This window comes from Bombina bombina, chromosome 1 (assembly GCF_027579735.1).
Source record: "Bombina bombina isolate aBomBom1 chromosome 1, aBomBom1.pri, whole genome shotgun sequence".
NCBI classification, from domain to species: Eukaryota; Metazoa; Chordata; class Amphibia; order Anura; family Bombinatoridae; genus Bombina; species Bombina bombina.
In genome coordinates, this window is record NC_069499.1 from 37,099,511 (window position 1) to 37,122,749 (window position 23,239).

A 23,239-nucleotide genomic window follows, 5' to 3' on the forward strand; every position below is an offset into this window, starting at 1 on the left:
TGAGGCGGGAGTGAGGCGGATTAGGGGTTAATACATTTATTATAGTAGCGGTGAGCTCCGGTCGGCAGATTAGGGGTTAATTATTGTAGGTAGGTGGAGGCGACTTTGGGGGTGGCATATTAGGGGTTAATAAATATAATACAGGGGTTGGCGGTGTTAGGGGCAGCAGATTAGGGGTACATAGGGATAACGTAGGTGGCCGCGGTGTACGGAGCGGCAGATTAGGGGTTAAAAAAATGTAATATAGTGGCGGCGATGTGGGGGGACCTCGGTTTAGGGGTACATAGGTAGTTTATGGGTGTTAGTGTACTTTAGAGCACAGTAGTTAAAGGGACACTGAACCCAAAGTTTTTCTTTTGTAATTCAGAAAGAGCATGCAATTTTAAGCAACTTTATAATTTACTCCTATTATCATTTTTTCTTCGTTCTCTTGCTATCATTATTTGAAAAAACATAATTTATGCTTACCTGATAAATTCCTTTCTTCTGTTGTGTGATCAGTCCACGGGTCATCATTACTTCTGGGATATAACTCCTCCCCAACAGGAAATGCAAGAGGATTCACCCAGCAGAGCTGATATAGCTCCTCCCCTCTACGTCAGTCCCAGTCATTCGACCAAGAATCAACGAGAAAGGAGTAACCAAGGGTGAAGTGGTGACTGGAGTATAATTTAAAAGATATTTACCTGCCTTAAAAACAGGGCGGGCCGTGGACTGATCACACAACAGAAGAAAGGAATTTATCAGGTAAGCATAAATTATGTTTTCTTCTGTTATGTGTGATCAGTCCACGGGTCATCATTACTTCTGGGATACCAATACCAAAGCAAAAGTACACGGATGACGGGAGGGATAGGCAGGCTCATTATACAGAAGGAACCACTGCCTGAAGAACCTTTCTCCCAAAAATAGCCTCCGAAGAAGCAAAAGTGTCAAATTTGTAAAATTTGGAAAAAGTATGAAGCGAAGACCAAGTTGCAGCCTTGCAAATCTGTTCAACAGAGGCCTCATTCTTAAAGGCCCAAGTGGAAGCCACAGCTCTAGTGGAGTGAGCTGTAATTCTTTCAGGAGGCTGCTGTCCAGCAGTCTCATAGGCTAAACGTATTATGCTACGAAGCCAAAACGAGAGAGAGGTAGTAGAAGCTTTTTGACCTCTCCTCTGTCCAGAATAAACGACAAACAGGGAAGAAGTTTGGCGAAAATCTTTAGTTGCCTGCAAGTAGAACTTGAGGGCACGAACTACATCCAGATTGTGTAGAAGACGTTCCTTCTTTGAAGAAGGATTTGGACACAAGGATGGAACGACAATCTCTTGATTGATATTCCTGTTAGTAACTACCTTAGGTAAGAACCCAGGTTTAGTACGCAGAACTACCTTGTCTGAGTGAAAAATCAGATAAGGAGAATCACAATGTAATGCTGATAACTCAGAGACTCTTCGAGCCGAGGAAATAGCCATTAAAAACAGAACTTTCCAAGATAACAATTTTATATCAATGGAATGAAGGGGTTCAAATGGAACACCTTGTAAAACGTTAAGAACTAAGTTTAAACTCCATGGCGGAGCAACGGCTTTAAACACAGGCTTGATCCTAGCTAAAGCCTGACCAAAGGCCTGGACGTCTGGATTTTCTGACAGACGCCTGTGTAACAAGATGGACAGAGCTGAAATCTGTCCCTTTAATGAACTAGCCGATAAACCCTTTTCTAAACCTTCTTGTAGAAAAGACAATATCCTAGGGATCCTAACCTTACTCCAGGAGTAACGTTTGGATTCGCACCAGTATAGGTATTTGCGCCATATTTTATGGTAAATCTTTCTGGTAACAGGCTTCCTAGCCTGGATCAGGGTATCAATAACCGACTCAGAAAAACCACGCTTTGATAAAATCAAGCGTTCAATTTCCAAGCAGTCAGTTTCAGAGAAGTTAGATTTTGATGTTTGAATGGACCCTGTATCAGAAGGTCCTGTCTTAGAGGTAGAGACCAAGGTGGACAGGATGACATGTCCACTAGATCTGCATACCAAGTCCTGCGTGGCCATGCAGGCGCTATTAGAATCACTGATGCTCTCTCCTGTTTGATTTTCGCAATCAATCGAGGAAGCAGCGGGAAGGGTGGAAACACATAAGCCATCCCGAAGTTCCAAGGTGCTGTCAAAGCATCTATCAGAACCGCTCCCGGATCCCTGGATCTGGACCCGTAGTGAGGAAGTTTGGCGTTCTGGCGAGACGCCATGAGATCTATCTCTGGTTTGCCCCAACGTCGAAGTATTTGGGCAAAGATCTCCGGATGAAGTTCCCACTCTCCCGGATGAAAAGTCTGGCGACTCAAGAAATCCGCCTCCCAGTTCTCCACTCCCGGGATGTGGATTGCTGACAGGTGGCAAGAGTGAGACTCTGCCCAGCGAATTATCTTTGATACTTCCATCATTGCTAGGGAGCTTCTTGTCCCTCCCTGATGGTTGATGTAAGCTACAGTCGTGATATTGTCCGACTGAAACCTGATGAACCCCTGAGTTGTTAATTGGGGCCAAGCCAGAAGGGCATTGAGAACTGCCCTCAATTCCAGAATGTTTATTGGAAGGAGACTCTCCTCCTGATTCCATAATCCCTGAGCCTTCAGAGAATTCCAGACAGCGCCCCAACCTAGCAGGCTGGCGTCTGTTGTTACGATTGTCCAGTCTGGCCTGCTGAATGGCATCCCCCTGGACAGGTGTGGCCGATAAAGCCACCATAGAAGAGAATTTCTGGTCTCTTGATTCAGATTTAGAGTAGGGGACAAATCTGAGTAATCCCCATTCCACTGACTTAGCATGCACAATTGCAGCGGTCTGAGGTGTAGGCGTGCAAAAGGTACTATGTCCATTGCCGCTACCATTAAGCCGATCACCTCCATGCATTGAGCTACTGACGGGTGTTGAATGGAATGAAGGACACGGCATGCATCTTGAAGCTTTGTTAACCTGTCTTCTGTCAGGTAAATCTTCATTTCTACAGAATCTATAAGAGTCCCCAAGAATGGAACTCTTGTGAGAGGAAAAAGAGAACTCTTCTTTTCGTTCACTTTCCATCCATGCGACCTTAGAAATGCCAGAACTAACTCTGTATGAGACTTGGCAGTTTGAAAGCTTGAAGCTTGTATTAGAATGTCGTCTAGGTACGGAGCTACCGAAATCCCTCGCGGTCTTAGTACCGCCAGAAGGGCACCCAGAACCTTTGTGAAGATTCTTGGGGCCGTAGCCAATCCGAATGGAAGAGCCACAAACTGGTAGTGCCTGTCTAGGAAGGCAAACCGTAGATACCGTTGATGATCCTTGTGAATCGGTATGTGAAGGTAAGCATCTTTTAAATCCACTGTGGTCATGTACTGACCCCTTTGGATCATAGGTAAGATTGTCCGAATAGTTTCCATTTTGAACGATGGAACTCTTAGGAATTTGTTTAGAATCTTTAAATCTAAGATTGGCCTGAAAGTTCCCTCTTTTTTGGGAACCACAAACAGGTTTGAGTAGAACCCTTGTCCTTGTTCCGACCGCGGAACTGGATGGATCACTCCCATTAATAACAGATCTTGTACACAGCGTAGAAACGCTTCTTTCTTTATCTGGTTTGTTGACAACCTTGACAGATGAAATCTCCCTTTTGGGGGAGATAATTTGAAGTCTAGAAGGTATCCCTGAGATATGATCTCCAGCGCCCAGGGATCCTGAACATCTCTTGCCCAGGCCTGGGCGAAGAGAGAAAGTCTGCCCCCCACTAGATCCGGTCCCGGATCGGGGGCTCTCGGTTCATGCTGTCTTTGGGGCAGCAGCAGGTTTCCTGGCCTGTTTGCCCTTATTCCAGGACTGGTTAGGTTTCCAGCCTTGCCTGTAACGAGCAACAGCTCCTTCCTGTTTTGGTGCAGTGGAGGTTGACGCTGCTCCTGTTTTGAAATTCCGAAAGGGACGAAAATTAGACTGTCTAGCCTTAGCTTTGGCTTTGTCTTGAGGTAGGGCGTGGCCCTTACCTCCTGTAATGTCAGCGATAATTTCTTTCAAACCGGGCCCAAATAAAGACTGCCCCTTGAAAGGTATATTAAGTAATTTGGACTTAGAAGTAACATCAGCTGACCAGGATTTTAGCCACAGTGCTCTACGTGCCTGTATGGCGAATCCTGAGTTCTTAGCCGTAAGTTTGGTTAAATGTACTACGGCCTCCGAAATGAATGAATTAGCTAGTTTAAGGACTCTAAGCCTGTCCATAATGTCGTCTAGCGTAGATGAATTAAGGTTCTCTTCCAGAGACTCAATCCAAAATGCTGCCGCAGCCGTAATCGGCGCGATACATGCAAGGGGTTGCAATATAAAACCTTGTTGAACAAACATTTTCTTAAGGTAACCCTCTAATTTTTTATCCATTGGATCTGAAAAAGCACAGCTATCCTCCACCGGGATAGTGGTACGCTTAGCTAAAGTAGAAACTGCTCCCTCCACCTTAGGGACCGTTTGCCATAAGTCCCGAGTGGTGGCGTCTATTGGAAACATCTTTCTAAATATTGGAGGGGGTGAGAACGGCACACCGGGTCTATCCCACTCCTTAGTAACAATTTCAGTTAATCTCTTAGGTATAGGAAAAACGTCAGTACTCGCCGGTACCGCAAAGTATTTATCCAACCTACACAGTTTCTCTGGTATTGCAACGGTGTTACAATCATTGAGAGCTGCTAAGACCTCCCCTAGTAATACACGGAGGTTCTCCAATTTAAATTTAAAATTTGAAATATCTGAATCCAATCTGTTTGGATCAGAACCGTCACCCACAGAATGAAGCTCTCCGTCCTCATGCTCTGCAAGCTGTGACGCAGTATCAGACATGGCCCTAGTATTGTCAGCGCACTCTGTTCTCACCCCAGAGTGATCACGCTTGCCTCTTAGTTCTGGTAATTTAGACAAAACTTCAGTCATAACAGTAGCCATATCATGTAATGTTATCTGTAATGGCCGCCCAGATGTATTAGGCGCCATAATATCACGCACCTCCCGGGCGGGAGATGCAGGTACTGCCGCGTGAGGCGAGTTAGTCGGCATAACTCTCCCCTCGCAGTTTGGTGAAATTTGTTCACATTGTACAGATTGACTTTTATTTAAAGTAGCATCAATACAGTTAGTACATAAATTTCTATTGGGCTCCACCTTGGCATTGGAACAAATGACACAGATATCTTCCTCTGAGTCAGACATGTTTAACACACTAGCAATAACTTGCAACCTGGTTATAATCTTTTTTAGCAAAAACGTACTGTGCCTCAAAGAGGTACTTAAACGATTAAATGACAGTTGAGATAATGAACTGAAAAACAGTTATAGCATCAACTTAAAATAACACAACTTTTAGCAAAGGTTTGTTCCCATTAGTAAATAACAATAACTAAATTTGACATAAAAAATTATAGAGTAACGTTTTTATTCACAGTCAATATAAAATTCTCACAGCTCTGCTGAGAGAATGTACCTCCCTTCAAAGAAGTTTGAAGACCCCTGAGATCTGTCAGTGAACCGGATCATGCAGGAAATATAATAGTAGCTGACTGGAAATTTTTGATGCGTAGCAAAGAGCGCCAAAAACGGCCCCTCCCTCTCACACACAGCAGTGAGGAGAAACGAAACTGTCACAATTTAAAGCAGACAACTGCCAAGTGGAAAATAATGCCCAAACATTTATTCACTCAGTACCTCAGCAATGTAAACGATTCTACATTCCAGCAAAAACGTTTAACATGATAATATTTATTAAAAGGATTAGTGACCTTTAACAGAGTAGTTCCGGTGAAATACCATTCCCAGAATACTGAAGTGTATACATACATGTCATTATAACGGTATAGCAGGATTTTCTCATCAATTCCATTCAGAAATTAAAAACTGCTACATACCTCAATGCAGATTCATCTGCCCGCTGTCCCCTGATCTGAAGCTTTTACCTCCCTCAGATGGCCGAGAACAGCAATATGATCTTAACTACTCCGGTTAAAATCATAGTAAAAAACTCTGGTAGATTCTTCTTCAAACTCTGCCAGAGAAGTAATAACACGCTCCGGTGCTATTGTAAAATAACAAACTTTTGATTGAAGTCATAAAAACTAAGTATAATCACCATAGTCCTCTCACACATCCTATCTAGTCGTTGGGTGCAAGAGAATGACTGGGACTGACGTAGAGGGGAGGAGCTATATCAGCTCTGCTGGGTGAATCCTCTTGCATTTCCTGTTGGGGAGGAGTTATATCCCAGAAGTAATGATGACCCGTGGACTGATCACACATAACAGAAGAAAACAGAATTTATGTTTACCTGATAAATTACTTTCTCCAACGGTGTGTCCGGTCCACGGCGTCATCCTTACTTGTGGGATATTCTCTTCCCCAACAGGAAATGGCAAAGAGCCCAGCAAAGCTGGTCACATGATCCCTCCTAGGCTCCGCCTACCCCAGTCATTCGACCGACGTTAAGGAGGAATATTTGCATAGGAGAAACCATATGGTACCGTGGTGACTGTAGTTAAAGAAAATAAATTATCAGACCTGATTAAAAAAACCAGGGCGGGCCGTGGACCGGACACACCGTTGGAGAAAGTAATTTATCAGGTAAACATAAATTCTGTTTTCTCCAACATAGGTGTGTCCGGTCCACGGCGTCATCCTTACTTGTGGGAACCAATACCAAAGCTTTAGGACACGGATGAAGGGAGGGAGCAAATCAGGTCACCTAAATGGAAGGCACCACGGCTTGCAAAACCTTTCTCCCAAAAATAGCCTCAGAAGAAGCAAAAGTATCAAATTTGTAAAATTTGGTAAAAGTGTGCAGTGAAGACCAAGTCGCTGCCCTACATATCTGATCAACAGAAGCCTCGTTCTTGAAGGCCCATGTGGAAGCCACAGCCCTAGTGGAATGAGCTGTGATTCTTTCGGGAGGCTGCCGTCCGGCAGTCTCGTAAGCCAATCTGATGATGCTTTTAATCCAAAAAGAGAGAGAGGTAGAAGTTGCTTTTTGACCTCTCCTTTTACCGGAATAAACAACAAACAAGGAAGATGTTTGTCTAAAATCCTTTGTAGCATCTAAATAGAATTTTAGAGCGCGAACAACATCCAAATTGTGCAACAAACGTTCCTTCTTTGAAACTGGTTTCGGACACAGAGAAGGTACGATAATCTCCTGGTTAATGTTTTTGTTAGAAACAACTTTCGGAAGAAAACCAGGTTTAGTACGTAAAACCACCTTATCTGCATGGAACACCAGATAAGGAGGAGAACACTGCAGAGCAGATAATTCTGAAACTCTTCTGGCAGAAGAAATTGCAACTAAAAACAAAACTTTCCAAGATAATAATTTAATATCAACGGAATGCAAGGGTTCAAACGGAACCCCCTGAAGAACTGAAAGAACTAAATTGAGACTCCAAGGAGGAGTCAAAGGTTTTGTAAACAGGCTTGATTCTAACCAGAGCCTGAACAAAGGCTTGAACATCTGGCACAGCTGCCAGCTTTTTGTGAAGTAACACCGACAAGGCAGAAATCTGTCCCTTCAGGGAACTTGCAGATAATCCTTTTTCCAATCCTTCTTGAAGGAAGGATAGAATCCTAGGAATCTTAACCTTGTCCCAAGGGAATCCTTTAGATTCACACCAACAGATATATTTTTTCCAAATTTTGTGGTAAATCTTTCTAGTTACAGGCTTTCTGGCCTGAACAAGAGTATCGATAACAGAATCTGAGAATCCTCGCTTCGATAAAATCAAGCGTTCAATCTCCAAGCAGTCAGCTGGAGTGAAACCAGATTCGGATGTTCGAACGGACCCTGAACAAGAAGGTCTCGTCTCAAAGGTAGCTTCCAAGGTGGAGCCGATGACATATTCACCAGATCTGCATACCAAGTCCTGCGTGGCCACGCAGGAGCTATCAAGATCACCGACGCCCTCTCCTGATTGATCCTGGCTACCAGCCTGGGGATGAGAGGAAATGGCGGGAACACATAAGCTAGTTTGAAGGTCCAAGGTGCTACTAGTGCATCCACTAGAGCCGCCTTGGGATCCCTGGATCTGGACCCGTAGCAAGGAACTTTGAAGTTCTGACGAGAGGCCATCAGATCCATGTCTGGAATGCCCCACAGCTGAGTGACTTGGGCAAAGATTTCCGGATGGAGTTCCCACTCCCCCGGATGCAAAGTCTGACGACTCAGAAAATCCGCTTCCCAATTTTCCACTCCTGGGATGTGGATAGCAGACAGGTGGCAGGAGTGAGACTCCGCCCATAGAATGATTTTGGTCACTTCTTCCATCGCTAGGGAACTCCTTGTTCCCCCCTGATGGTTGATGTACGCAACAGTTGTCATGTTGTCTGATTGAAACCGTATGAACTTGGCCCTCGCTAGCTGAGGCCAAGCCTTGAGAGCATTGAATATCGCTCTCAGTTCCAGAATATTTATCGGTAGAAGAGATTCTTCCCGAGACCAAAGACCCTGAGCTTCCAGGGATCCCCAGACCGCGCCCCAGCCCATCAGACTGGCGTCGGTCGTGACAATGACCCACTCTGGTCTGCGGAATGTCATCCCTTGTGACAGGTTGTCCAGGGACAGCCACCAACGGAGTGAGTCTCTGGTCCTCTGGTTTACTTGTATCTTCAGAGACAAGTCTGTATAGTCCCCATTCCACTGACTGAGCATGCACAGTTGTAATGGTCTTAGATGAATGCGCGCAAAAGGAACTATGTCCATTGCCGCTACCATCAACCCGATCACTTCCATGCACTGAGCTATGGAAGGAAGAGGAACGGAATGAAGTATCCGACAAGAGTCTAGAAGTTTTGTTTTTCTGGCCTCTGTTAGGAAAATCCTCATTTCTAAGGAGTCTATAATTGTTCCCAAGAAGGGAACCCTTGTTGACGGGGATAGAGAACTCTTTTCCACGTTCACTTTCCAGAAGATAACCTTGGGAGACTATTTCTAGCGCCCAAGGATCCAGAACATCTCTTGCCCAAGCCTGAGCGAAGAGAGAGAGTCTGCCCCCCACCAGATCCGGTCCCGGATCGGGGGCCAACATTTCATGCAGTCTTGGTAGCAGTGGCAGGTTTCTTGGCCTGCTTTCCCTTGTTCCAGCCTTGCATTGGTCTCCAAGCTGGCTTGGCTTGAGAAGTATTACCCTCTTGCTTAGAGGACGTAGCACCTTGGGCTGGTCCGTTTCTACGAAAGGGACGAAAATTAGGTTTATTTTTTGCCTTGAAAGGCCGATCCTGAGGAAGGGCGTGGCCCTTACCCCCAGTGATATCAGAGATAATCTCTTTCAAGTCAGGGCCAAACAGCGTTTTCCCCTTGAAAGGAATGTTAAGTAGCTTGTTCTTGGAAGACGCATCAGCCGACCAAGATTTCAACCAACGCGCTCTGCGCGCCACAATAGCAAACCCAGAATTCTTAGCCGCTAACCTAGCCAATTGCAAAGTGGCGTCTAGGGTGAAAGAATTAGCCAATTTGAGAGCATTGATTCTGTCCATAATCTCCTCATAAGGAGGAGAATCACTATCGACCGCCTTTATCAGCTCATCGAACCAGAAACATGCGGCTGTAGCGACAGGGACAATGCATGAAATTGGTTGTAGAAGGTAACCCTGCTGAACAAACATCTTTTTAAGCAAACCTTCTAATTTTTTATCCATAGGATCTTTGAAAGCACAACTATCCTCTATGGGTATAGTGGTGCGTTTGTTTAAAGTGGAAACCGCTCCCTCGACCTTGGGGACTGTCTGCCATAAGTCCTTTCTGGGGTCGACCATAGGAAACAATTTTTTAAATATGGGGGGAGGGACGAAAGGAATACCGGGCCTTTCCCATTCTTTATTAACAATGTCCGCCACCCGCTTGGGTATAGGAAAAGCTTCTGGGAGCCCCGGCACCTCTAGGAACTTGTCCATTTTACATAGTTTCTCTGGGATGACCAACTTGTCACAATCATCCAGAGTGGATAATACCTCCTTAAGCAGAATGCGGAGATGTTCCAACTTAAATTTAAATGCAATCACATCAGGTTCAGCCTGTTGAGAAATGTTCCCTGAATCAGTAATTTCTCCCTCAGACAAAACCTCCCTGGCCCCATCAGACTGGGTTAGGGGCCCTTCAGAGATATTAACATCAGCGTCGTCATGCTCTTCAGTATCTAAAACAGAGCAGCCGCGCTTACGTTGACAAGTGTTCATTTTGGCTAAAATGTTTTTGACAGAATTATCCATTACAGCCGTTAATTGTTGCATAGTAAGGAGTATTGGCGCGCTAGATGTACTAGGGGCCTCCTGAGTGGGCAAGACTCGTGTAGACGAAGGAGGGAATGATGCAGTACCATGCTTACTCCCCTCACTTGAGGAATCATCTTGGGCATCATTGTCATTATCACATAAATCACATTTATTTAAATGAATAGGAATTCTGGCTTCCCCACATTCAGAACACAGTCTATCTGGTAGTTCAGACATGTTAAACAGGCATAAACTTGATAACAAAGTACAAAAACGTTTTAAAATAAAACCGTTACTGTCACTTTAAATTTTAAACTGAACACACTTTATTACTGCAATTGCGAAAAAACATGAAGGAATTGTTCAAAATTCACCAAATTTTCACCACAGTGTCATAAAGCCTTAAAAGTATTGCACACCAAATTTGGAAGCTTTAACCCTTAAAATAACGGAACCGGAGCCGTTTTAAACTTTAACCCCTTTACAGTCCCTGGTATCTGCTTTGCTGAGACCCAACCAAGCCCAAAGGGGAATACGATACCAAATGACGCCTTCAGAAAGTCTTTTCTAAGTATCAGAGCTCCTCTCACATGCGACTGCATGCCATGCCTCTCAAAAACAAGTGCGCCACACCGGCGCGAAAATGAGGCTCTGCTTATTATTATATCAAAATACCCAGATAAAATGATTCCTCAAGGCTAAATATGTGTTAATAATGAATCGATTTAGCCCAGAAAAAGTCTACAGTCTTAATAAGCCCTTGTGAAGCCCTTATTTACGATAGTAATAAACATGGCTTACCGGATCCCATAGGGAAAATGACAGCTTCCAGCATTACATCGTCTTGTTAGAATGTGTCATACCTCAAGCAGCAAGAGACTGCACACTGTTCCCCCAACTGAAGTTAATTGCTCTCAACAGTCCTGTGTGGAACAGCCATGGATTTTAGTTACGGTTGCTAAAATCATTTTCCTCATACAAACAGAAATCTTCATCTCTTTTCTGTTTCTGAGTAAATAGTACATACCAGCACTATTTCAAAATAACAAACTCTTGATTGAATAATAAAAACTACAGTTAAACACTAAAAAACTCTAAGCCATCTCTGTGGAGATGTTGCCTGTACAACGGCAAAGAGAATGACTGGGGTAGGCGGAGCCTAGGAGGGATCATGTGACCAGCTTTGCTGGGCTCTTTGCCATTTCCTGTTGGGGAAGAGAATATCCCACAAGTAAGGATGACGCCGTGGACCGGACACACCTATGTTGGAGAAAGAAGGCATCTAAGATTCTTTTTGGTTTCAGTACTCTGGGCAGCACTTTTTTATTGGTGGATGAATATATCCACCAATCAGCAAGGACAACCCAGGTTGTTCACCAAAAATGGGCCGGCATCTAAACTTACATTCTTGCATTTCAAATAAAGATACCAAGAGAATGAACAAAATTTGATAATAGGAGTAAATTAGAAAGTTGCTTAAAATTTCATGCTCAATCTGAATCACAGAAGAATTTTTTTGGGTACAGTGTCCCTTTAAGAGCTTTATAAACCGGCGTTAGCCCAGAAAGCTCTTAACTACTGACTTTTTTCTGCGGCTGGAGTTTTGTCGTTAGATTTCTAACGCTCACTTCAGCCACGACTCTAAATACCGGCGCTAGAAAGATCCCATTGAAAAGATAGGATACGCAATTGGCGTAAGGGGATCTGCGGTATGGAAAAGTTGCGGCTGGAAAGTGAGCGTTAGACCCTTTCCTGACTGACTCCAAATACCAGCGGGTGGTAAAAACCAGCGTTAGGAGCCTCTAACGCTGGTTTTGACGGCTACCGCCCAACTCTAAATCTAGGCCTAAGTTTCCTCGCTAGCAAACTGACTTCATTATTTGTCACATTACTTTAATTTACTAAAGCTAATAGACACACTTGAACTTATAGCTGCAGTTATCACTGCAGGTTTTGACAGTCATTCAACCCAATTGTATTTCTGTCCGCCACCTTAGAGCAGGCAGACAGGTTATGGAGCAGCAGTTTTTAGACCGCTGCTTCATAACTTCTGTTTCTGGTGAGTCTGAAGACTCGCCGGAAACACGGAGCCACAAGCGCCGTACGGAGCTTGATAAATTGACCCCCAAGTCTTTAAGAGAGAACTGGCATATTGAAAATAACATGCTCATGGGTAATTGTTAAGGTGTACTGGGCAGGAAAACCCAGAAAAGAAAGTTTACTTAATGGTTCTAGGCCCAGTAATAACGGCTTGAATATACAACTATGCACAGGTCTAATTGACCTCCTACATGTACTCCCTGGAAGACTAGTATAGCTGCCATTGGAACAACTGATTGCAAACACACTGGAACACTAGTCAGAGCGATCAGTCAATGAAGCAAGGTGAAATAAATCACAATGAGCTAACGCTCACAAGAGAGTTGTCTTTATGGCAAAACAGATTGGTGTGAAAACAGCCCATTTGTGGTGTCAGAGGATAACTGAAATAAGTTAATTATTGTCTCACCAACAGAGAGAAGTGTCCTATAGGTGAGAGGAAAAATGCCTGCAAAAGATTTCTGAAATAAATTGTTTATGTTTTTGTCCATCTTAAAGGGACATGAAACCCAAAAGTTTTCTTACATTTTATTATTATTATACTTTATTTATGAAGCGCAAACATATTCCGCAGCGCTGTCCATGGATACAATTCATTTAAATAAAACAATGATAAAAAAAGGAGACAGGACAAAACTTACAAACACATACAGGAGGAATTGAGGGCCCTATTCCCATGGGTAGGAGGTTGAGAAACAGGAGGTGAGGACTGCAAGATTGAGAAAAAAGTTAATGCAGAGTTAGATGAGGGAAATGAGTAAAATTAAATTATTAATGAGTTGGGTGGTAGGCTTCCCTGAACAGAAAAGTCTTCAGGGAGCATTTAAAGGAAGGAAGATTAGGGCATTATTACAAAACTTTCTAATTTACTTTTTATAAACAAATTTTCGTTATCCTCTTGATATTCTGTTTTGAAAATAGTTCAGAAGTGAGCAAGTGTCTGGAGCACTATAGCAGTTTCACAAGAGTGTTATAAATTTGCAAGAGCACTAGATGACAGCAGATGCCTACCTATGTATCTCTTCAATAAAAAATACCAGGAGAACAAAACAAATTTCATAATAGAAGTAAATTTAAAATATGTTTTAAAATTGTTTTCTCCGTCTGAATCATAAAAGAACATTTTTGGATTTCATATCCCTTTAATTTTGCTTAAAAGGAACTTTATATCAGTTTTTGTTAAAAAAAACATAATCAAATTATAATTCTTTTTAACCGTTTTATGTAAAAAATGAAGCTCGTGCTACACTGCTCAGGAGTGCACCTATGATTCTATGAAAGTGCTTGTGTGGTGCATGCAGGAAGGTCACAAGAATGTGCACCTACAGCAGCATACCCAGGGACAGCAGCGTGGGACTCCAGTAGTTTCGTAATAAAGATAGAATGAAACAAATCTAATCTTATACAGTAAATATGAATGAAATAAAAAATGGCATTTAATGTTGCTTTAAGAATAACATAATGAAACAGCATAAAGTGGGGATGTTAAATCAAGTCATTTTAAAAGCAACAGAAAGAAAAAAAGAACACAAAAGGTATATAGATAAAAAAAATCGCAGCACTTATTTTTTGCAGCATTTACTGCAGCATTTACTAAAAAAGGGTAATAAAATTAAACAATTGCCCCTGCTATGTATTATACTTGCAGTTCCAAGAAATACATCTGTGCTCTTGCCCTTTCTTCACTGGTAATATGGATCCCGTCTAATATCTGTAATTGTTGTAATTGCAGCACAAGTTGTTCTCGGTGGCCTTTTTTACGGGAAATCTACAGTAAAGAAAAAAAACACAAAAATTAAATTTGGTGTCACATTCTGCTAAATTAATACACTAAATATTTTGTGGCAAAAGACCATAATAAGTAACTTTTTCAATTATTTGTGATGCATTGTCTTACTAAAGGGGCAATCTGATGAAAACCTAAAATGTCTGTTTTCTATTACATCTTATTTTTACTTTGTGCTTAACTCCTTCAAAAGGTTTAAATACATAATCAAATTTGCACTCATAGAGCATCCCTGTTTAACCTCTGCTATGGAATCAAAGTTGTGTTCATATGTCACTCCAGATGAAGATGCAGCTGGTGAGCAAATGAGACTATGAGCTCTAGACATGAGCATTCAGATGTTTCGGGTGTGCAACTCCAGATCTTTGCATGTTGCATTTTCGCAAGAGGAAATCCAGCTCCATAAAGAGCCAAATGCTGCTGGTGGACACCATATTTGTCATTTGTTGTTAAACGAAACACCCAAATGCACAAGTCTATTGGGCTCCATTTATCAAGACAAAGATGCAGTTTGGGAGCAATTGGTTGCACAAGAACGGGGGGAAGGACTGTACTAATGGTTGCTTGTGCCATCTTAAATTCAGGTAGTTGTTGCTGCCTTGCTCGCCCCAAAAATGGGTGGACAAGTTCCCTGTCTAGTAACATTATCGGTGCAAAACATAATAAATGGGGGCCTACATATTTTTTACATGATAATGTTCCCTTAAATCTGCTTTGTATTTAAAATAAAAAATGAAACACACCCTTTATTCTCTTTTGTTCATATGCTTTTCATCACCAAGTTTTACATTGTAGTCTCACTAAATGCAAATCAGAAAATTTACAATGTTTAGGAACTAGGAAAATAAACTGACAGTACAGGTGCCATGTTATAACCTAGGTTTCTTTTATCTTATCTTCTTTGCTAAGGTCAAATACGAAAAGATATAAATAACAAACAGTGGCTGTGTGGAACATAGTCGCCATCCAGTTCTTAGAAAAATTACAAGAAAATTAGACAAACTAATGAAAGGATACTGTGAAGGATATTTTGATTAAGACACATAATTAAACATTTTGTAGTGCCATCTACAAGTGTTTTGTTTCCCTTTAATATGTCTAAGCTGTAACGGTCTAACAAGACCTGCAAAACAACAGCTGTGCTTCAAAAACAGTGCACCCAGTCTGTCAGAACATGCACTGTCAATTTAAAAAAAAACAACTAAATTTATGCTTACCTGATAAATTTCTATCTTTCCGGATATGGTGAGTCCACAGTGTCATCAATTACTGTTGGGAATATCACTCCTGGCCAGCAGTAGGAGGCAAAGAGCACCACAGCAAAGCTGTTAAGTATCACTTCCCTTCCCACAAATCTCAGTCATTCGACCAAAAGGAAATGGAAAAAAGAAGAGTAATACAATGGTGTAGAGGTGCCTGAGGTTTAGTCAAAAATAGCTGTCATAAATAAAGGGTGGGGTCGTGGACTCAGCATATCCGGAAATAAATACATTTATCAGGTAAATCTTCCTAAGATATGGTGAGTCCACGACGTAATCAATTACTGTTGGGAACCAATACCCAAGCTAGAGGACACAGATGACTAGGTAGGGAGAACAAGACTGGCAGACCTAAACAGAAGGCACGACCGCTTAAAAAAAAAAAAAAAACCTTTCTCCCAAAAGAAGCCTCAGACGAGGCAAAAGAATCAAATTTCAAAAATAAAGAAAAAGAGTGCAGAGAGGATCACGTTGCTGCCTTGCAATCTGTTCCACATAAGCTTCATTAATGAAGGCCCAAGAATAGGAAACAGCCCTCGTGGAAAGAGCTGTAAATCTCTCAGGAGGCTGCAGTCTCATAAGCAAACCGAATTATATTTCTCAACCAGAGAGAAAGAGAAGTAGCAGTAGCTTTCTGATCTTTACGCTTTCCAGAGAAATAAACAAACATAGCAGAAGACTGGCAAAAAACCTTAGTCGCCAAAAGAAAAAAGCTTTAAAAGCATGCACAACAACCACAATGTGCAACAACTTCCTTAAGAGAATAAGGAATAGGACATAAAGAAGGAACAACAAGTTCCTGATTACTATTTCTATTCGAAAGCACTTAGGGCGAAGAACCGCCTTATTCAAAAATAAGATAAGACAAATCACTCTGCAAAGCTAAGAGTTCCAAAACTCTCTGAGCAGAAGAGATAGCAAAAAGAAAGGAAACTCTCCAAGATAACAACTTAATATCTATGGAAGGCAAAGGCTCCAAAGAGGAGCAACAGACTTAAACACAGGTCTGATACTAACCAGGGCCTGACAGAAAGATTACACATCTTGTACATCCGCCAGACACTTGTGTAACAAAAACGATAATGCAGAAATCTGACCCTTCAGAGAACTAACTCACAAACCGTTCTCCAGACCTACCTGGATAAAGGACTAAGTCCTAGGAATCCTGACCCTTCTTCCAAAAGTAGCCCTTGGATTCACACCAATAAAGGAATTTACGCCATACCTCATGGTAAAAGTTACTAGTAACAGGCTTGCAATCCTGAAGCATGGTCTCAATGACCAATTCAGAAAAACCATGCTAAATACAGAACTAAGCGTTCAATCTCCAAGCAGAGAGCTTCAGAGAAACGAAATTGGATTAAAGAATGGACCCTGAATTAGAAGGTCCTTCCTCAGGGACAACCTCCAAGGTGGAAGATATGAATCGCCACAAGATCTGCATACCAGATCCTGCAAGAACATGCAGGAACTAATAAAAATACAGATGCTCTCTCTCATTGAGATGAGCAATGACTCGTGGAAGGGGGAGCCAACTGAGAATACAGGTTATGTCAGACTGAAATCCCAAAGAACCGCAAGAATATCTGTCAGGGCAACCTGCTGATCTCTTGACCTTAAAATGTACCTTTTAAGCTTGGCGTACTGCCATCTGATCCAACAACAGCACCCACCATTTGAGGGTTAATCTGGAGAACACCTCCAGGAGGAGCGCCCACTCCCCAGAATGAAATGTCTGCTCAAGAAGTCCGTTCCCAGTATCCACTCCTGGAATGTGGATAACAGATAGACGGAAAATGCGAGCGTCCGCTCACTGAACAATCCACGCCATCTCTATCATGGCTAAGGAACTCCAGGTTCCTCCCAGGTAGTTGATGAACTAGAACCTGAAATATCAGGCTAAAGACAACTGAAGTCGAACCATCAGAGCCTGAAGATCCTCTCAACTCCAAGATGGATATGGGGAGAGCAGACTCCTCCTGAGTTTATAGTCCCCAGCCCAACAGGCTGGCGTACGTGGTCACTATTATCCAGAAAAGGTCTACAGAAGCACGTGCCTTGAGACAGAAGCTCCTGAGAAAACCACCATGGGAGAAAATCCCATGTAGACAGAACTAGATCTATCCACATGATTCCCGTTCCACTATCTGAGCATGCAAAACAGCAGAATTCTCAGATAGAATTGAAGCCACTGAAGGCCGAACAGTAGACTGCAGAGAAAGGCAAGAGGAAAGAATCTTTGATTTTCTGACCTCAGACAGAATATTTTCTGAAATAGAGAAACTATTATGGTCCCTAAAAAAATACTACCCCTATAACTGGAAAAAGGGAACTTATTTTCAGATTCACTTCCTATCCGTGGGAACAATGAAAAGACAACAAGATATCTGTATGAGAGTTTGCTTGTTGAAAAGATGGAGCCTGAATCCTTGTGACGTCCAGAAAGTGCGCCACAGCAATTCCCCGAAACCTGAACACTGCCAAGATAGCCCCCACAGGGAGCCGTCGCGAGGCCAAGGGGAAAAGCCACTGAAAAAGATTGACAGAAAGGCAAATCTCAGGAACTTGAAGATATGCGTCTGCCAGGTCTATGGTCATCTTGAACTGACACTCTTGGACCAAAAGAAGGCAAATAACACAGAGTGAAATCTTAACCTCTTGGGTTCCACCACGTTACCCAAATGTAGCCTGCTCCTACAGAAACATAACACACAGTTCACATTAAATCCCTATCAATTCCAAAAATAGAAATAATAAAAATGATTAGGGAATTATGAGCTAGATAAAAAGAAGTTAACTCCTTCATGACCATCAGAAGGATTAACTAAATTAGTCTCAATATCACATGCATAATAGTGCCTGGATTCTGCCATAAACCGATCTTACTTAATACTGTCCCCTTAATACTGCAGAAGTCCTTAAAGTACTAGCCTCCTACCAAGAAGACAGAAAAGCACTTACCTGCAATCTAGCTGTCCGGCAGTAAGACGGCTCACACGGTGTGAAATGACACTGACTCCTTACAGAGACCTGTGGGAAAAAAAGAACAGAGTAAACATACTCTGTGTTAGGAAAATGCAGCAAGGCCCACTTTACAAGTGCCTAACTGCTTTATAGCCACCACTGCCCTACTGAAGAGACTAACATGGAGTATGGCTAGACCCAATCCTTGAAAGTGCAAAAGATCAAAGTAACCAACTCTGGCTATCTAAAATAATAAACTTTTTATTGAAGCGAAAACATAATTTATGCTTACCTGATAAATTTATTTCTCTTGTAGTGTATCCAGTCCACGGATCATCCATTACTTATGGATATTAACTCCTCCCCAACAGGAAGTGCAAGAGGATTCACCCAGCAGAGCTGCTATATAGCTCCTCCCCTAACTGCCATTACCAGTCATTCGACCGAAAACATGCAGAGAAAGGAAAACCATAGGGTACAGTGGTGACTGTAGTTTAATGGAAAAATTACCTGCCTTAAAGTGACAGGGCGGGCCGTGGACTGGATACACTACAAGAGAAATAAATTTATCAGGTAAGCATAAATTATGTTTTCTCTTGTTAAGTGTATCCAGTCCACGGATCATCCATTACTTATGGGATACCAATACCAAAGCTAAAGTACACGGATGACGGGAGGGACAGGCAGGCTCTTTATACGGAAGGAACCACTGCCTGAAGAACCTTTCTCCCAAAAACAGCCTCCGAAGAAGCAAAAGTGTCAAATTTGTAAAATTTGGAAAAAGTATGAAGAGAAGACCAAGTTGCAGCCTTGCAAATCTGTTCAACAGAAGCCTCATTCTTAAAGGCCCAAGTGGAAGCCACAGCTCTAGTAGAATGTGCTGTAATTCTTTCAGGAGGCTGCTGTCCAGCAGTCTCATAGGCTAACCGTATTATGCTACGAAGCCAAAAGGAGAGAGAGGTAGCCGAAGCTTTTTGACCTCTCCTCTGACCAGAATAAACGACAAACAGGGAAGACGTTTGTCGAAAATCCTTAGTTGCTGTAGATAAAATTTCAGGGCACGGACTACATCTAGATTGTGTAGCAGACGTTCCTTTTTCGAAGAAGGATTAGGACACAAAGATGTAACCACAATCTCTTGATTGATATTCCTGTTAGTGACCACCTTAGGTAGGAACCCAGGTTTAGTACGCAGAACTACCTTGTCTGAATGAAAAATCAGATAAGGAGAATCACAATGTAAGGCAGATAACTCAGAGACTCTTCGAGCCGAGGAAATCGCCATTAAAAACAGAACTTTCCAAGATAACAACTTGATATCAATGGAATGAAGGGGTTCAAACGGAACCCCCTGTAAAACATTAAGAACTAAGTTCAAACTCCATGGTGGAGCAACAGTTTTAAACACAGGCTTGATCCTAGCTAAAGCCTTGACAAAAAGCTTGAACGTCCGGAACTTCTGACAGACGTTTGTGTAAAAGAATGGACAGAGCTGAAATCTGTCCCTTTAAGGAACTAGCGGATAAACCCTTTTCTAAACCTTCTTGTAGAAAAGACAATATCCTCGGAATCCTAACCTTACTCCATGAGTAACTCTTGGAATCGCACCAATATAAGTATTTGCGCCATATCTTATGGTAAATCTTTCTGGTAACAGGCTTCCTAGCCTGTATTAAGGTATCAATAACTGACTCAGAAAAACCACGTTTTGATAAAATCAAGCGTTCAATTTCCAAGTCAGTCAGCTTCAGAGAAATTAGATTTTGATGTTTGAAGGGACCCTGGATCAGAAGGTCCTGTTTCAGAGGTAGCGACCAAGGTGGACAGGATGACATGTCCACTAGATCTGCATACCAAGTCCTGCGTGGCCATGCAGGCATTATTAGAATCACTGATGCTCTCTCCTATTTGATTCTGGCAATCAATCGAGGAAGCATCGGAAGGGTGGATAACACATAAGCCATCCCGAAGGTCCAAGGTGCTGTCAAAGCATCTATCAGAACCGCTCCCGGATCCCTGGATCTGGACCCGTAACGAGGAAGCTTGGCGTTCTGTCGAGACGCCATGAGATCTATCTCTGGTTTGCCCCAACGTCAAAGTATTTGGGCAAAGACCTCCGGATGAAGTTCCCACTCCCTCGGATGAAAAGTCTGACGACTTAAGAAATCCGCCTCCCAGTTCTCCACTCCCGGGATGTGGATTGCTGACAGGTGGCAAGAGTGAGACTCTGCCCAGCGAATTATCTTTGATACTTCCATCATTGCTAGGGAGCTTCTTGTCCCTCCCTGATGGTTGATGTAAGCTACAGTCGTGATGTTGTCCGACTGAAACCTGATGAACCCCCGAGTTGTTAACTGGGGCCAAGCCAGAAGGGCATTGAGAACTGCTCTCAATTCCAGAATGTTTATTGGTAGGAGACTCTCCTCCTGATTCCATTGTCCCTGAGCCTTAAGAGAATTCCAGACAGCGCCCCAACCTAGTAGGCTGGCGTTTGTTGTTACAATTGTCCAGTCCGGCCTGCTGAATGGCATCCCCCTGGACAGATGTGGCAGAGAAAGCTACCATAGAAGAGAATTTCTGGTCTCTTGATCCAGATTCAGAGTAGGGGACAAGTCTGAGTAATCCCCATTCCACTGACTTAGCATGCACAATTGCAGCGGTCTGAGATGTAGACGTGCAAAGGGTACTATGTCCATTGCTGCTACCATTAAGCCGATCACCTCCATGCATTGAGCTACTGACGGGTGTTGAATGGAATGAAGGACACGGCATGCATTTTGAAGCTTTGTTAACCTGTCTTCTGTCAGGTAAATCTTCATTTCTACAGAATCTATAAGAGTCCCCAAGAAGGGAACTCTTGTGAGTGGAAAGAGAGAACTCTTCTTTTCGTTCACCTTCCATCCATGCGACCTTAGAAATGCCAGTACTAACTCTGTATGAGACTTGGCAGTTTGAAAGCTTGAAGCTTGTATCAGAATGTCGTCTAGGTACGGAGCTACCGCAATTCCTCGCGGTCTTAGTACCGCCAGAAGAGCACACAGAACCTTTGTGAAGATTCTCGGAGCCGTAGCCAATCCGAATGGAAGAGCTACAAACTGGTAATGCCTGTCTAGAAAGGCAAACCTTAGATACCGGTAATGATCTTTGTGAATCGGTATGTGAAGGTAAGCATCCTTTAAATCCACTGTGGTCATGTACTGACCCTTTTGGATCATGGGTAAAATTGTCCGAATAGTTTCCATTTTGAACGATGGAACTCTTAGGAATTTGTTTAGGATCTTTAAATCCAAGATTGGCCTGAAAGTTCCCTCTTTTTTGGGAACCACAAACAGATTTGAGTAAAACCCTTGTCCTTGTTCCGACCGCGGAACCGGATGGATCACTCCCATTAATAAAAGATCTTGTACGCAGCGTAGAAACGCCTCTTTCTTTATTTGGTTTGTTGACAACCTTGACAGATGAAATCTCCCTCTTGGGGGAGAGAATTTGAAGACTAGAAGGTATCCCTGAGATATGATCTCTAACGCCCAGGGATCCTGGACATCTCTTGCCCAAGCCTGGGCGAAGAGAGAAAGTCTGCCCCCACTAGATCCGTTCCCCGGATCGGGGGCCCTCGATTCATGCTGTCTTAGGCAGCAGCAGGTTTCCTGGCCTGCTTGCCCTTGTTCCAAGGACTGGTTAGGTCTCCAGCCTTGTCTGTAGCGAGCAACAGCTCCTTCCTGTTTTGGTGCAGAGGAAGTTGATGCTGCTCCTGCTTTGAAATTACGAAAGGAACGAAAATTAGACTGTCTAGCCTTAGGTTTGGCTCTGTCTTGAGGCAGGGCATGGCCTTTACCTCCTGTAATGTCAGCGATAATTTCTTTCAACCCGGGGCCCGAATAAGGTCTGCCCTTTGAAAGGTATATTAAGCAATTTAGATTTAGAAGTAACGTCAGCTGACCAGGATTTTTAGCCACAGTGCTCTGCGTGCCTGAATGGCGAATCCGGAATTCTTAGCCGTAAGTTTAGTTAAATGTACTACGGCATCTGAAATAAATGAGTTAGCTAACTTAAGGGCTTTAAGCTTGTGTGTAATCTCATCTAATGGAGCTGATTCAAGTGTCTCTTCCAGAGACTCAAACCAAAATGCTGCTGCAGGCCGTGACAGGCGCAATGCATGCAAGAGGGTTGCAATATAAAACCTTGTTGAACAAACATTTTCTTAAGGTAACCCTCTAACTTTTATCCATTGGATCTGAAAAGGCACAGCTATGCCTCCACCGGGATAGTGGTACGCTTAGGCTAAAGTAGAAACTGCTCCCTCCACCTTAGGACCGTTTGCCATAAGTCCCGTGTGGTGGCGTCTATTGGAAACATCTTTCTAAATATCGGAGGGGGTGAGAACGGCACACCGGGTCTATCTCACTCCTTAGTAACAATTTCAGTAAGTCTCTTAGGTATAGGAAAAACGTCAGTACTCGCCGGTACCGCAAAATATTTATCCAACCTACACATTTTCTCTGGTATTGCAACTGTGTTACAATCATTCAGAGCCGCTAACACCTCCCCTAGTAATACACGGAGGTTTTCCAGCTTAAATTTAAAATTTGAAATATCTGAATCCAGTTTGTTTGGATCAGAACCCGTCACCCGCAGAATGAAGCTCTCCGTCCTCATGTTCTGCAAATTGTGACGCAGTGTCTGACATGGCCCTAATATTATCAGCGCACTCTGTTCTCACCCCAGAGTGATCACGCTTACCTCTTAGTTCTGGTAATTTAGCCAAAACTTCAGTCATAACAGTAGCCATATCCTGTAATGTGATTTGTAATGGCCGCCCAGATGTACTCGGCGCTACAATATCACGCACCTCCCGAGCGGGAGATGCAGGTACTG

At 42.9% G+C, this 23,239-nt stretch overlaps 1 protein-coding gene across 1 annotated transcript in view; it reads right to left on the reverse strand.

The window, feature by feature from the left end:
• LRRC9 (leucine rich repeat containing 9) overlaps positions 1-23,239 on the reverse strand; it is a 716,419-nt gene that overhangs the window by 133,622 nt on the left and 559,558 nt on the right. The window contains exon 28 of the mRNA XM_053705244.1: positions 13,998-14,123. Coding sequence (XP_053561219.1) covers positions 13,998-14,123 — 126 coding nt within the window. The remainder of the gene's footprint in view (positions 1-13,997; positions 14,124-23,239) is intronic.